We start from the raw sequence: 14,995 nt of genomic DNA, 5'->3' as shown, positions 1-14,995 counted from the left end.
TAAGGTTTGGATACAAACTTCAACGGAAGCGCGAATGTTTTTCACAAAAGGGTTGGAGAATCGCAGAGTGTTTTTCCGCGAGGGTCACTCCAAGAAAAGAAGCCCCCAAAGAAGGCTTTCTGTTCGTAGGTCCCTGGGGCCTGTCAAGACGGATAATTGATGATGTTTTCATTACAAGGTGTGGGGTAATGTGGGGGCTGGGGCTCAATATGTGTGTGTGTGTGTGTGTGTGTGTGTGTGTGTGTGTGTGTGTGTGTGCGTGTGTGTGTGTGTGTGTGTGTGTGTGTGTGTGTCTTATTGGGGGTAGGCAGGTTGACTCAGCTGCCGCCTCTTTGACACCGACCACTCCTGCGATCGGTACGGTCAAGTCATTGCTTCCAAACGCCCTCGCACAAACAGACCCGGGCGATCGCATGAGCATTTGCACAAACACCAAGCAGCAAACCCTCACCGGCAGATGCACACAAACACACAGCCCTGGGCCGGTTCCTTTCTGAAGATAAAGTCTCTAAAAGCAAATAAAGGCGCTCGTTTCTCCGTTCTGTCGCGGTGTCACGCCAGGCCTTCGGCAGATCCGTCCATCTGCCTGTCTGTCGTCTCTCAAGACCTCTTTGAAATCATCATGCAGTGGCGCCAAAGCTTCTGACTGCCACTTAGATTAAATTAGGCCTTAATCCAAGACACTAGCCTTCGAATTACTGTACAGTATCAAGACGGACGTCGTGCCTTCATTGTCTTTTATGAATAAATGAATGAAAACACATAAATAGTCAGCTGATGTTTCTCCTTTCAAGTTTGTTTAATGATGCCTCTTCAAAAGATATTAACAAGGCGTCCCTGTGGCTTTGACTTTTAGTTGCAATTATGTTTTATGAGAAACCTTATTTCTGTTGCGGATAGATAAGATAAACAACAATCACAAGACAAGAATGTCGGAAATATGACCTAAAAAAAAATACTGTTCTGGATTGGGTTCAGCCATTGTATCTTTTTCAGAATTTCTCCATGTTCCTTGTTCCTCCTTATCAGTACAACTGAGTAGTAGAGATGAAAGTGGGCAGGAGTAACCCTCTGATCTCGGTTTGAAAACACAACCAGGGGGATAAAAACTTTCTCAGGAACTTTCTCGGGTCAGCCAATGCACCTGGGTAGCATTGGCTGACCCGGGCGCTGACACATCCAGGTTCCAGCAATAAACAGCCCAAGAATAATGACGTCTGAGGCAACGGTGAACTCTGACCTTAGAGCCTTTCTTTTTTTCCTCCCAAAAATCATTGTTTAGTGGACATTCTCTAGTGTGTGGTTTCTGTTCTCCAAACTTCCAGGAACTAATGTGTTTTCAGTAAAGAGTAACAACATGCTGCAGATAAAAAAAAAAGTCCTGATCGCCTCAGTGTGGTTTGAAGATCTCATTAGTTCCTCAAGCAACCGATGAGACTCAATGGGCTGCTGTTCACTTCAACCCTTCATCATTTCATACCTTCGTACTTTGGTCGTTTTGTACGAGCTACATCATAGATACATGATTTAATGTTTGATATCAACCATGTGTCCAAACAGTTGGTATGGATGGAAAAAAAGACTAATCGCAACTATCTATAATTCACAAACAAATGATTGTAAGATCATTTGTTTGTATGGCTTACAAAGCCCTCAGAAAATAATTGTTAACTTTACTTCTGTGTGAGATTTGAGCATTTTTTGACTATTCCCATAATTCACAAAGATACTGAAGGTTAAAAAACTGATCCAAAAAGTTTATGTGTGTACAAAATGTACATTGGCAAAGGGACAGATTGACCTAGAGCCGATTCAAGGTCTTGTGTGATTCAACCATTCAGCCAGCTTCAGTTTCTGCTGGACTGGACTACATGCCATCTGCTAATGCAATATAGTCTGAATTGTACAAGCGCGTTTTGCAAAATCCAGGAAAAAAAGTCTGTCTTTTGTCAATCAGACAAGGACAGGACGATTACTTTCTGGCAAGACTATCAAGACCACTGCTGTCTTTCAGTCATACATCATATTCAGTTTATTTATAAAGCGCTAATTCACAACAAATGTCATCTTGAGGGAGTACACAAGTCAAACAAGGCCAATTCATAACAATACACAAAGAATCTAATCTGGCTTGCACTTGTAGAGCGCTTTCTCAGAGGGCCACAAAGTGCTCCACAGTACATGAGTGAACTAATATCTGTTCAGTTCAGTCCAAATTATTCCAATCAGACAGTTGAATTGAGGGTCCAATTATATCCAATCATTGTTATCTTAACAGTCAATTTCAATTTCAATTGATCATATATTGTCGACTGGTAAAAACACAGTTCTCTCCTCTTGAGCAAGCATGTGGTGACAGTGGAGAGGAACAGCTATTCTGTTCAAACAGGAAAACACATTCAGCAGAACCCGATTCAGGACAAGTATTGGATCTGCCACAGCCCTCTGGGGGATATCCAAGCGGTTTTCTCTAAGGTTGCTGGCTTGGAGTTTGTGTTATTGTTTATTTTTAGTCAAAAGATTCTTATCAAATCTGATACTAATTTGGCTTTCCTAAGAAAAAAACTTTATACATTTTACAAGGAAGAAAAGCATGTTCAAAGAAAGTTTTACCAACAATACAAACCGGTTTCTTTTTAAACAGCATTAATTGGAATTTATCATGACAACAATAACCAAAATTCTTATCATGATGAGAAATTTATCACGATAAATGATAAACGATACAATAAATGCCCAACCCGACATCCAACCATTGCACACAACAACTAGGCTTCTGGCCTCGTCTAACGGTGCAGAAATGAATTATATCACTTTTCACACCTGTTTCTGCTCAACACCCTCCAGCCCCCCTGCACCCCCTACAAGCATACGCTGCTTTGTTGAAGAAAAAAAAAATCCAAGAGGGGTGAGGGGAGGGGGATGCTCCCCCAGCTCGGCTACATCTGTGTACACTAGCATTTAAATTATCCTCTAATTGTATTAATGGCGGATTATGCCTTCCAGTTGGATCTTTTTTAATGCTCTCTCCCTCTTCGCATTTTACACATTTTAAGGGAAAGGGAGGAGGGAGTCGGGAGGCGGGGTGTGACGGTGGGGAAGCAGAGGCAACCCATTGAGGGTTTGCGGGTTGGCTTATTTTATGAGCTGCGATCATGGCTGCCCCTCGTTACACTGCATATGTGTACAAATAAGAGGGGAGGAGAGCCAGGATGTGAGTGTGTTCGCGATAATGTGTATAAAAGTGTGCGAATACACCAATGCTGACACTTCAAATGCCAAACTTACTGCTACGCACACATGCGCGCATTCGTTTCGTTTCTACCTCCTTGAACCCGAGTGAGGCAGCAATCTAAATGGGAATATGGTCGGTGTGTGCAGCACACCGGCAGGGGTGAATTCCATCTAATTACTCTATCACATAATTTCACAAATTGCCTTTTCATAGGGGAGTGGAGAGCAGAGCGTGGGGCGCGTTGGGGATTTGAGGCCTGAGCTTTCATTTACTACTCATTTCTTGTTAAATTAAACAAGAAAATACCATTTGTGTGGAGGGGAGGGCGCAGGTTAGGTGGGGCGGACAGAACCAGACCCCACAGTGGGGAGGAGGGACTGTGGAATTTCTTAAGACTAGCTTCTGACGTTGTAAATACATAAATATTAGCTAAATAAATGCAAAATTACTGCCAACAATCTTTAGCTATTCTCTCTGAATCACAAAAAAGTTGATTTCTCTGATCAGATGTGCACAGACAGTCTAATTAATTTAAAGGGGCAGTATTGCGTGTTTTCCAGGCACACAGTCATTTTAGAGCATAAATAACTGTCAACTTCAGTTATAAAAATGCTATATATATCAAATGTGACTTATTGATTATTCATTAACCCAACATTTTCAGCATTTCACTGAGAAGTAGCTGCTATAATGAGCTCAGTAGATGCATGAGCTCATCCACCAGGTGTTTGCTAATTGCTAATGGCTAGTCTGAAGGAGCTGAGTGGGGAGGGTTCTCTGTGAGGATAAAGTTTGGAAACTGTCCTGAAGGTGAAGCTATGTCCACCCAGGCATTTTGAACAGCTAAATGGTTGACATTATTTGTCAAACATGCATTAAAAAAAATTCAAATCAACACTTTCGGTATGTTTCCGATAAGGGAACAACTTTATAACAACTCCAAAAAATACTGCCCCTTGTTTGTAAATGCGTCGGAATTAGCCAAAAAGCTATTTTTCATCTGTTGTCCCTGGACAATCAATAATTTTTGCCTTACTAAAAACAAAGATTAACCAAACAGGGACAAAATGACTTAACTACACAAATATTATCAATAAAAAAGATCAATACAAAAGAGAAAGGACAGAAACTGCCACACAATTATTATAAAAACAATAAGGAATATCACAATGTGATGAGAAGACAAGTGGAAAAAAGGTCTTTCCCCGTTTCTCTTGTTTATTACGGCCTCCTACCCGGTTTACAGCTGCATGTCAAGCTGGCAGCAGACTGCATGCCTTGGCCATCGGTGACAGGCGGTTAACGCTAATGTTTTGTAGTCGTTCCAAGTCAGCGCAGCCAAATTCTTGCGCTGAACCCGTCCCACAAGCATTGTCAACAACATATGAGCTCATTGGGTGTGTTGGAGAGAACTCAGAGTTGCAAACGTTGTCATCATCACAAATTCAATACTGCTGCAGCGAATCTCAAATGGAAGCGTGTTTTCTCCCAGTCAGACGAGCAGCTCGTGAGGAAAACAGCAATCTTGGGAATTAAATGATTTTTTCCCCCCCGCGTTGTTGCGGGAAACAATCTTTACCTTTCCCTGGCAAAGTAGCTGATAAACACCTATGGTGGATACAATGAGCGACTTTAACACAACAGTGAAAGAACAGCTGTGTAAATGCCACCTACCTCTTACCCTGCCGGTGCACTCATAGCCCCATTTTGCCACCCACCTTCCCTTTCCGCTTCGATACAATGGGAACTCCCCTGAGGGTCCAATTGTGAGGGCGACTAACGTATAATATACTGAAGTTTGGGATCCAAACTTCGACTGTAGTTCTTGCCGTTTTTCCCGCTATTCTGTCAAACTTAAGACTCAACCATAAGCCTTCTATGGGAATAATGTGCTTTTACACAGCATTTGCAGGTAAACGCCATGATTAAAAAGGTCAACAGGCCATTTCAAATGACGGCAGCATCAAAGAATGATTAGTGTGAACAGATGAGACTGGCACCTGGCATCTGCAATACTGCCCAACTATGTATGTAAAAAGCCTTGATATAAATATTTAATTTTAATCTCACACTAGCTGCCATTACAGCTAGTTACATCGCATTAGCTTTCCATTGCAAATGTTCGCAAAACTTTAATATCGAAAAACGCTGAAAAAACACAATTCTGCAATTGAGTTGTTTCCAGTAAGAAGAAGAAATATAACTAAAAGCACACGTGTTGACTCAATAAATAATTAAAAACATGCCTTGACATGATTCGCCATCTACTTCCTGTTATCTTCGTCATTTCCGTCAGTAGTAACATCCAGTTGTTCATTATGTACCCGGGGTGATGCACAAAACATGTTTCCATTGCAGTTTTGCAGAAGACACAAACCAAAAAACCTTCTCATCCTAGCAGAAAAACCTGAGGATTATTTTTCCGAAATTGGCGTTTCCGTTAAGCAAATTTATTTCCGTCATTCCTATTACAGCAATATTACAGTCAATGGAATCGCAGCTACTGAAGCACTTAGAAAACCTAGCCAATAATTTCACCACTTTTACTTATCGTGGGAAAAAAAAGGAGTTTCAGATCAGATCCATTAACCCCAATAATATTTGTCTCATCTGATCAAACCCACACAATTCCAGCTAAATTCCCTGTAACTCCACCAATCAAACTCCACCAATTTACAGAAAAAGATTTCTTTTTTTTTTTTTTTTCTGGCATCACTACCAAACAACATGTAGAATTAATGGTTGCTATGGAGACTCAGTGACCCCCACGATGCCTCGACTTGCTTGACTTGTCTTCTGACTTCTCCACTGAGTGTTAGAGATGTGTCATCATCACTCTGCTTGCTGGTAAGATAAATATGGGTCTAGCCTGGAGCCCAGTGGCTGAAGGAACCATAATAAAAGGAGAACAAAAAGTCCTGGCTTGCTTTTAAACAGTCGCTATAAAGCTCTGATCAGCTTAAAAAAAGGTGAAATATAAAATAAAGAAAAGCTTCAGTTACATTTCGTGACCTTGTTAAAAACAGCTGGGATTCCCCACCCCCCCACTAAATAAATGCACTCGATATAAAAGTTGGATTTTTTTTTTTTATTCAGAGAAATGATGCCGCTGCCACAAAAGATGGATGTAGCTCTTCAGATTTCTTCCAGTTTGGTGCCGTAAAGTAGTTCACCCGTTATATCCATTGTTTGCCAGCTCGTGTGCACGGCTTGGTTCCTCTCTCTCTTTTTGCTCGTGAGAAGGAGAGTTTCATGGATCCTCCCTTATCCCCCTCTTCTCCTCCTGAAGCTCATATCCTACCAAATGTTTGAAATCCAACGATGTCGAAACCCCTCATAAGCCTGATTCAGAGTGTAAAATGACACAGGAGGTATGTTGGAGTGTGTGTTTGTGTGTGTGTGCTACAAACACCCTCTCCCTTTGACCATGAAGGGTTTGGGGTGTGAGATCACAAAATGGAGAGTGGGAGGTTGAAAAAGTAAAAGGCAAAACATTTTCTCCAAAAATGTTACATTTGACGTCACATGCCGGTGTACGCAGACATTAAAGACTGCAATATCCACAATCTTCCGCATCCTCCCGTTTGGCCTGTGCAATCCAAAACCGAGAGCCACTCAGCCGAACCGTATCATGTTCTCCACAAACTCCTGAGGTCTGCAGATTGCAAGTGACGCAGAGTTAGGAAAGTACTTCTAAGACATCTTTCCTGGGAACGGCTCTTAGAGGAAATGTTAATAAAGCCTCTAAATGGCCAAACACTTTCCAGCTCCTCTATTTGCTTTGCCCTAAACTTTGAAATCCAGTGCAATTTGGCTTAATGTAAACTGAAAGTTTTGTTAAACGCTAGGTTATATTTCAATACGACGTTCTTTGAAGAACGGATTTACTGCTTTTAGCCGTTTTTTAAAAGGATGAATTTGATCGGAAATACCATTTATTTTTTTTATTTTTTTATAAGATGCATAAAAGATGGATGCAAAAACGATCTGAAAAAGTCGTTAAGCAGGATTTGATCAACTCACTAAACATTATTAGTGTTGCTTTGATATCTTACTGCAGTTCTCATTTACAACAGGGGTGGCTGCTGGAGAGACAATTTCAACAAGTTTTAGTAGAAGAAGAGCATACAGGAGGTGCATCGATATGCAACTCCATCAGGGCAGTGTGTAAGAGATAATCTACAGTAGTTTCGTAAGTTTATAAAACATCTTGCAACAAATGATTTGTCTGTGGTGAAACCTCTCCATCTAAAAACAAACTGTGCTTGCAGACTGTTGCGGTGCACTTCCTGTTTGGTGAAGATGACTCATGGCATAAGCGACAATCCTACGAAAATAGATATGGGCACAATAGGCTGAAACAGCAGAACATTTAGCTATGTAAAAGTACACTCTGCTTAGCATGACATTACCAATCATGTCTGCAAATCACTCAGACTGTGAGAGAACCAGAAAGAGCAAGCTATTCATCAGATAACAGGAAGGCTGAGCGGTGATATTGAACTGAACGTTTTTTCTGAGGTGTTGAGAAATTATGTACTTTTGTATAATTTTTCATTAAATAACTCGTAATGCTAGCGGTGCTAATCGCTAATGTAGGATCCGAAAGAAATGTAAACTGTATTAAGCATTGTCTTTCTTTTAAATTAATCTATGTAATTGAGGTCAAATTTGACAAAAACCTGAGATCAGAAATCTGCTAAATTCTGAAAGGTGAACCTGTTTTTTGATATTTAAAATGTATTTCAGTTCTAGTGTTAAACATTCATTAGAATGTATTGATCTTTGAGAATGGGTTCTTGCTTTATAATGGCATTACCTTTCTATTGCATAAAAACCGTGTCAAAATAACAATATTATTCTTTATCGCAATAACATCTGGGATAATTTATTGTCCAGCAAAATGTACTGGTTTTGTGACAGTCCTCTAAACAAAAGAACAGAATCTAACAGTTTACCTAAAGCAACGAATGCTTTTATAGATGCGCTGTGATAAAACAAAAAGCATATCATCACTTTAATTGTAAGACAAACTAACTCTGAGCTTCATTAAGGCCCATGAAACTCCAGAAAAGAAGCTACTGGAACAAAAGTCACATCTAAACAGCACCGAGGAGCTTATTTTGATCTAATAAATCTCCTAGTAAACCTAAGCCTAATTCTATCACCCACAAAATAACATTAGCTTCCACCAAACTATTTGTGTCAGTCTCAAACGATGAGTGGATTTCCTGCTAATTGAGGGAAAGCAAAAGCCAAGCCACTGGCCTTTCGCAGCGTCTCATGCATTTTGCTAACTAATGTAACGAGGTTCTTCGGTCCATCTGGACAAACTCGCCGGGGGTGGTTCTGCTCTGCTTCTGCCTCATTCAGCTTCAGCAGATGATCAGAGATTCTCTCCAACATTACACGGGTCTCCTGTCTTTGAAGTGTTCGCCGTACAAACCGGGCCCGAATGCGTGCCAAGTGTTGGATGGTGTGTGTTTCAGGTGTGCAAAAGTCTTTCTGCCCAAACACCAGCAGCGCAGAGCTAGCAAGACTTGGGGAAGGTAAGCTGCTGGCGGTGAGTTGAGGATCACACGTGACGTGAAACACATATTGTTGGGCTGAACTCACCGTTAGGTGTTGGAAGAGCCACGCTCTCATGATGTTGGTGGCCACCTTGGGAAAAATCCCTCTCTTCTTGTTGTGTTTCTTCTCTTTGTCCGGGTCGTCGTCGTCGCCCGTGCTCGGCGAAGCCACGCTGTTGTCCAGGCCGTCACCTGTCACATGACGGGGAAACAGGAAGAGACAGCTCCAATCAGACGTCAGGGAAGTTTGTTTTGCTTTCCTGCAGCTGCCGCGTCTTTCGGGTTCAAAGGGAATAAATGTGATTTCGGAGAGAAAAAAAAAAGGAATTCTGGAGGTTTCTTTGTGTCGGACGGGGTATGGAGCCTTCGACAATGGCTGGCAGAGAATGGCACCTCGCTAAATGCATTCACTTTTTAATACATTTATAAATAAACCTCAGCTTTTTCATTTTTTTCCCCCCACCGTCCCTGAAAACACAGTAAGCGCTTGCATCCTTTCGTGAGGAAAAGAGAGAGAGGGGGGAGAGGGGGAGCACAAAGGACTTGTAAGGTTGCATTTCCCCACTCTCCCATCCAAGCCCGCGCAGAATTGAAAATGACAGAAAGATTTAGTCTTTATTATCCTGAGGGGAAAATAGTTATTGAAGCGTCGCCCCGGCGCATTCTGCCATTTTACCTGGGGTGGAAAGAGTAACACGGCACTACAAAAGGCAAGGTTGCGAGGATGTGGGAGGGGGAAATGAAAGGAAAATAGATGGGAAGCACAAACAGCGCTAACAAAGCTAGCTGCTTTTCATAACAATAGCATCATGGCTGCTTACAGCAACCTGTAGGGCTTCGATAAGACTCTATTAAGGCCAGTTAACCTCACCTAAGGGGGTACAGTGAGACAGCTCAGAGTATCTGAGCGTTGAAAGAGAAAGGAAAAGTGCTCCACGGGCCTTTTCTCCACAACATTAACTCTTCAACACAAACAAACACACACACTTGCATTCAAAGACGCCCAATTACTGTACGGATTCAATACAGCTCTGGTTGGAGAGAAAGTGGCGCTTCCCATCTGCGGCGATGAAAAGCCTAATTGTTATTATCATTATTCCAAAAAAAAAAAAAAAAAAAAACTCGAGTCGCCCTGAATGAAGATGATAATCATTAAAGAAACATGAGGCGAGGTAAACAAGTGGCACCCTCACACGCCGGGGTATTCCGGCGCCAAACAGCCTGACGTTTGTCCCGCAACGCCTCCCTACCCTGGAAGTGAGAACGTGGAGAAAAAAATATAAAACCGCAGAAGCAGTCACAGAATTGGATTCTGTTATTTATTGATTACACGCTAAGCACTTCCAAAGCATCTCGGTTTCTTCACTGCGGCAAGAGTTGAGGGCAGTTCACTGACCTCCATAGGGCGACACCCGGCACCTTCACAAAAAATCCCCCCCAAAAACCCCCAAGATCCGGGTTCATTGATAATTAATGGCGATGTTGGCGCTAATCCGGTTGGAGATGACTTTTTTCCAGTCTGCCACATCAATGGAATAATCAAGGGCCTAAAACCCGGGCCTTTGCTCCCCATTACCTCAGGCAAAAGAATTCCTGAAAGCATGCCTGGAGGGCACCTGAATTATACACGCCATTAGGAGAGAGAGCCTCTCAACAAACCAAACGAAACAACACGCTCGGCCAGCTCTCCCTCTCTCTCTCTCCGACTGTGCTGGCAGAAGGAGATACATATGCACACATATTGAAGGCTTTCTAATGAACCTCATGTGGAAGTGGAGGTGACGCCATGAGGGGAGGGGGTGGGGGGTAGAAACAAGAGCGGGCTTGGCATTGATGCAAACACTACCCTACTGCGCATTGATAATGCACCTATGAAGATCAAGCGTGTGCTTGGCTCAGGCTAATGTAACACAACCAGTGGATAAAGCAATGGAGAATTAATCATCTGGTCATTACCCTTTGCCAATTTACCAAAATTCACCACATTACAATTCAAATATAAATATATATTGGCTTTAGGACTTCTTCAAATTAATTTACTCTTTATTTTTGAGTTTTTAATATCTGTGAAAATGCACAGTCTGAACCAGAACCGGAGAAACAAAGTTCCCGAAAGTGTTATGGCACATGAGAACTATGTAATAGTAGAAGAACGTTTTCTAGTGAGGAACATTAAGGTTTCAACAGGTTATGGTTTAAAGTCACTGAACACCTGCAGTGTTCCACATTTCTCTCTGTTTCGCTGTTTAGAAATATTTCCAGTGGTTTCATCAGTCATTGTGTGTGAGAGACCAGCTACCAGAGGAAAACAGTCTGACTACATAACCAGCTGATAACAGTTTGTTATACTTGTGTTACTCTATGAATAAAAGAGCAAAGAAGTATATAATTCGGGGCAATAAACATGTTTAGTGTAAAACTTATACACAGTTTAATGGGTGTAAGTCAACGTATCAAAATCAAAGTAAAAGGAGGTAAAAGGAAAAAACACAAACAGATTGTACAGGTAATATTGACGCTACCTTGGGCATCAACAAAGTTCATATATTTTCGGTCTGTATGCTTGATGTGTTTTTAGATGTTTAGTAGAAGTCTAGACGCAGACCTGTTTTAGGTTTGCTTGACAAACTCAGACTGGTCACATTGGGATCACAACGTCTTTTACAGACAATGAGCTACACACTCGAACAGTATTACTGCAAAAATAATTTATTACTTTTTTTTTCTTATACAGACAAAGAATAAGCAATTCCTCATCTGCCTCACTTATATTTTGGGTTACGACTAAGTCAGTCAGACTTTCTGTGATACGTCACATGAGAACTATGTTTGAATTTTTCCTTCCGCTCCAACAATCCTACCTTCTACTTCGTCCTTCCTGGCATTTATCTTGACAATCTCGTCTTTAATGGCCTCTCGCTTTCCTTTGTTTTCTCGGCGAAAACCTTTTATTTCTCGCAGTATCACGTCCAAGTCAGACATTTCTCTCCATCGGGTCAGCTTGGCTAAAGTCTCTGCTACTCATTAGCTTTAGCTGCTGGCCTGTTTGTTCATGTTACTGTGGGCTTTAATAAGTTGCTTCTTAAACAATGTTATATACAAATATCTATATATAAATATGGCTCCCTTTATATATTAACTCAGTGAGTTCATTTCTCACTTTACATGGGGGTATTTTAGCAATTTCTCAGGTTCTTTGGGAGCACTTTTTCCACTGTTATCTTGTGGGTGGCCCGACCGGAAGTCATATGTGCCAATTTTATGGACTGACGTTTTAACTCGTTTAGACCACACTGCTTTGCTTGTTCTGGACCTGGACAAAATATATAGGTCTAAATCAGGGCTATGCATAAACTGAAGATTGATTCATGTATAAATCATGTCTGTGTAGCCACAGCGTTGAAATCCAAAAACATTTCTCCATTGCTTTGTGGGTTGCTAACTATAAAAGCAATTACATCATGTTTTACTTTACAACCAAATATATCACGTAACTGTGGCTTTTTTACTTAAGGTCAACAAACCAGGAGAACCCCATGACAAGAAAACTGTTGTTTTTTTCATTGAACAATCAATTACAATTGTTCAGCAACTGATCCATTAATTGATTAACAAGACTTTTCAGCCCTACGCACACCAAGCAGGCACACATTGAGCACATTATGCAGCTTCTCAGCCTTTCTCTGTCCTGGAAACACACTCACATTGCAAGCTTCAGTTACATCATTAGCCTAGGACAAGCACCGTCTGAGCCCTGTGAGTGAGTTCAGCTTTTTCTTCCTACTGTTTCAGGGCAAAAGAAATACGCCCGCCCTCCCTGTACCCCCGCCACCGCCGCCTCCCTTCCCAGCTGCCTGCTGGAAAAAGATGGGTGAGCCGAGTCGGGGCCCTGTAATCTAAGACCAGATTTTCATTGGAAGCAAATGCTTTCAATCCGTCGTAAAGACCGGCTCATGTTCAGCAAAGCCTACAATAACAAACCCAGGGGCTCGTCCCATGCGAGTTGAAAAAACAGAAGCAAACGGCCGGAGAACCGGCTCGGAGCAGGATCGAACGAGCGCCAAAGCCAAGGGAAGAAGGTGAGGTACGATGAGAAGAAAGGAAAGAAGGTGAATGTTTAGAAAACACAACAAAAAAAATGGTTCACTATTAACATTCTCCTTCTTTCTTCTCCAGTTTTATCACCTGCAACCCAAAACAGACGGAATTGCTAACACATTCCTATCCTTTACACTTCTAAGTCTGACCTATGGACTCCTACTTTCCCTCGAAGGGGAGCAAGCATCCATAGGTCAGACTTAGAAGTGTACATTTACTTTACCTAGAAGGGAAGAAAGAGGCAGAAGGCCGTCGGTTTTATTGGCATTTCCATTTTCAGTGCAATTCGATACCAATCACCTCCATGAGGTCTGGGGCTAATTTCTGCTTTTTCTCTACCTCCGAGCACGAGGAGAGAAGTCATGGAGAAGAGAAAAAAGGCTGAGCCTGGAAAGGTGCTGAAGCTGTTGTTTCGGCAGCCATGCCGAGGAAATGTCAGCGGTGCTACAGCAGCCTGTCAAGCAGACAGAGGCTACACAACGGAGCGGAAAACAAAGACGAGATAAAGGGTGAAACGGCGCAAGAAAGGATGGAGACGTAGATGGAGAGAAACGGGAGCGAAACGTGCAAACTCAAGACACTCATAGAGGCAATGAAGGGGGAGAAAATAATGAGTAGGAAACGGTGCAGGAGAGTTAATCAAATGAAAAAAAAACCCAACGCGGAGCAGTCCGTTGTTTCTTGGGGATTATTTATCTCGATTTGACATCTAAGACAGAAAAAAAACATCTAATCAGAAAGCCTCTCCCCATCTAAACACAACTGATAAAAAAAAGACTGACACAAATACAAGGTGACAGTCATGATTCTGGACAATAAAATAAAGAGTATTTATAACTTGGTTTTAACAGATTATTGATTTGAATCCACTTAAAACCAGTTTTGATGCAACACACGGCCGAGAAGCAGACTTCGTTATTTTAATGCTCGCCAAATCATGTCTCTAGTTCATCTTGACTACATCATACAGAATAACAAGGGAGATAATGTGAAGAAATGCCAGAATATCAGAGAATGTCTGCTTCTTAATGAATATGCAAAGGCTTGTTAGTGTCGTGATCAATGACGGGGTTTTTTTCCACGCATACACTGTAAGTTTAAACTGGGCATGCTCAGTAGATTATCTAATCTGAACTTGTCTGTGAGATTATTTATAGTAACGTACGATGTGATAATAAAACACTACGATATTTCTCATTGGGCTTCCAGACTCTATCCAGTTGGTGGAAGCAAGACTTCATCTGGTGAAGTAAGTCTAAGTGATTATCCTGAAGGTGACCACCAGAAATCACAGAATAATGTTTGAGACTTTTATTTTGTTGAAGCAGTCGACTATTATTTGACAACACTTCCTTCCAAAAGCGCCTCAGATGTCTCCACAACGTTTTAATGTTAGCTATGTCGACATTTTGCTAACCTTGCTAAAGAAGAGACTGTTAGAGACCAATACAAACGATTTGTAAGCACTGTGACCAGCTAACCGTTAGCTGCTAACAATGCTAAAGCTAGCATTTCTCTCAATGTTCCTCATTAGAACTAAAATAAAAGACTTTTCCAGGGTTTTCTAATGTGTAAAATAATAAAACACTGTTTCTATTTGTCAAAATAGTAGAATTATGAAGTCTATTTCTAAATATTCCACAAATCTTGTTTCGCTCCTTTGAACTCAGTATATCTCATCTTCTGAGCTGAATGAATCATCGCACAAGAACCAATCGATGTTATGCTTGAATGAACATAACATCACAACATTTTTTTTTTTACTTATTTACATTTCTCATGAAAAAACTAAACTAAACAAAACAGTAAAATAGTCTTTGAGATGTTCGGTCAGCCAGCTGTGTTCAGTTGGGTCAGAAAGCTAGCCAGGCAGCTGATGAGCAGCTCATTCAGTAAAACAGTCAGTTGCTCTCCATGCACAGTCTGCCAGCCTTACTAAGAGCCTCAGCAGGCTGTAACCCTGGGCTGCATGCACTCAGCGTGGGGAAGCTAACCTAGCAAGCTGCAGTCTCCACACAAGAAAAAGCCACAGGCACAGCTCTGGGCCTGCCCCACATGATCGGCCATGACAACGTCTTCGCAACTAGTTAGA

At 41.6% G+C, this 14,995-nt stretch overlaps 1 protein-coding gene across 2 annotated transcripts in view; it reads right to left on the bottom strand.

Annotated features, from left to right (window-relative positions):
- The window catches only part of meis1b (Meis homeobox 1 b), a 105,549-nt gene that overhangs the window by 45,670 nt on the left and 44,884 nt on the right, over nucleotides 1–14,995 (bottom strand). For both annotated transcript variants that reach the window (XR_015765531.1, XM_015001137.2), the window contains exon 8: nucleotides 8,852–8,997. Coding sequence is in view for 1 of the 2 variants with exons in the window: in XM_015001137.2 (XP_014856623.1) it covers nucleotides 8,852–8,997 (146 nt within the window). In the remaining variant the exon portion in view is untranslated. The remainder of the gene's footprint in view (nucleotides 1–8,851; nucleotides 8,998–14,995) is intronic.

Source organism: Poecilia mexicana, unplaced genomic scaffold, assembly GCF_051168715.1.
Source record: "Poecilia mexicana isolate PSO_F unplaced genomic scaffold, ASM5116871v1 scaffold_15, whole genome shotgun sequence".
In the NCBI taxonomy this organism is placed as follows: domain Eukaryota; kingdom Metazoa; phylum Chordata; class Actinopteri; order Cyprinodontiformes; family Poeciliidae; genus Poecilia; species Poecilia mexicana.
Note: the sequence above shows the minus strand (reverse complement) of the source record. Positions and strands in the feature narration are given on the sequence as shown.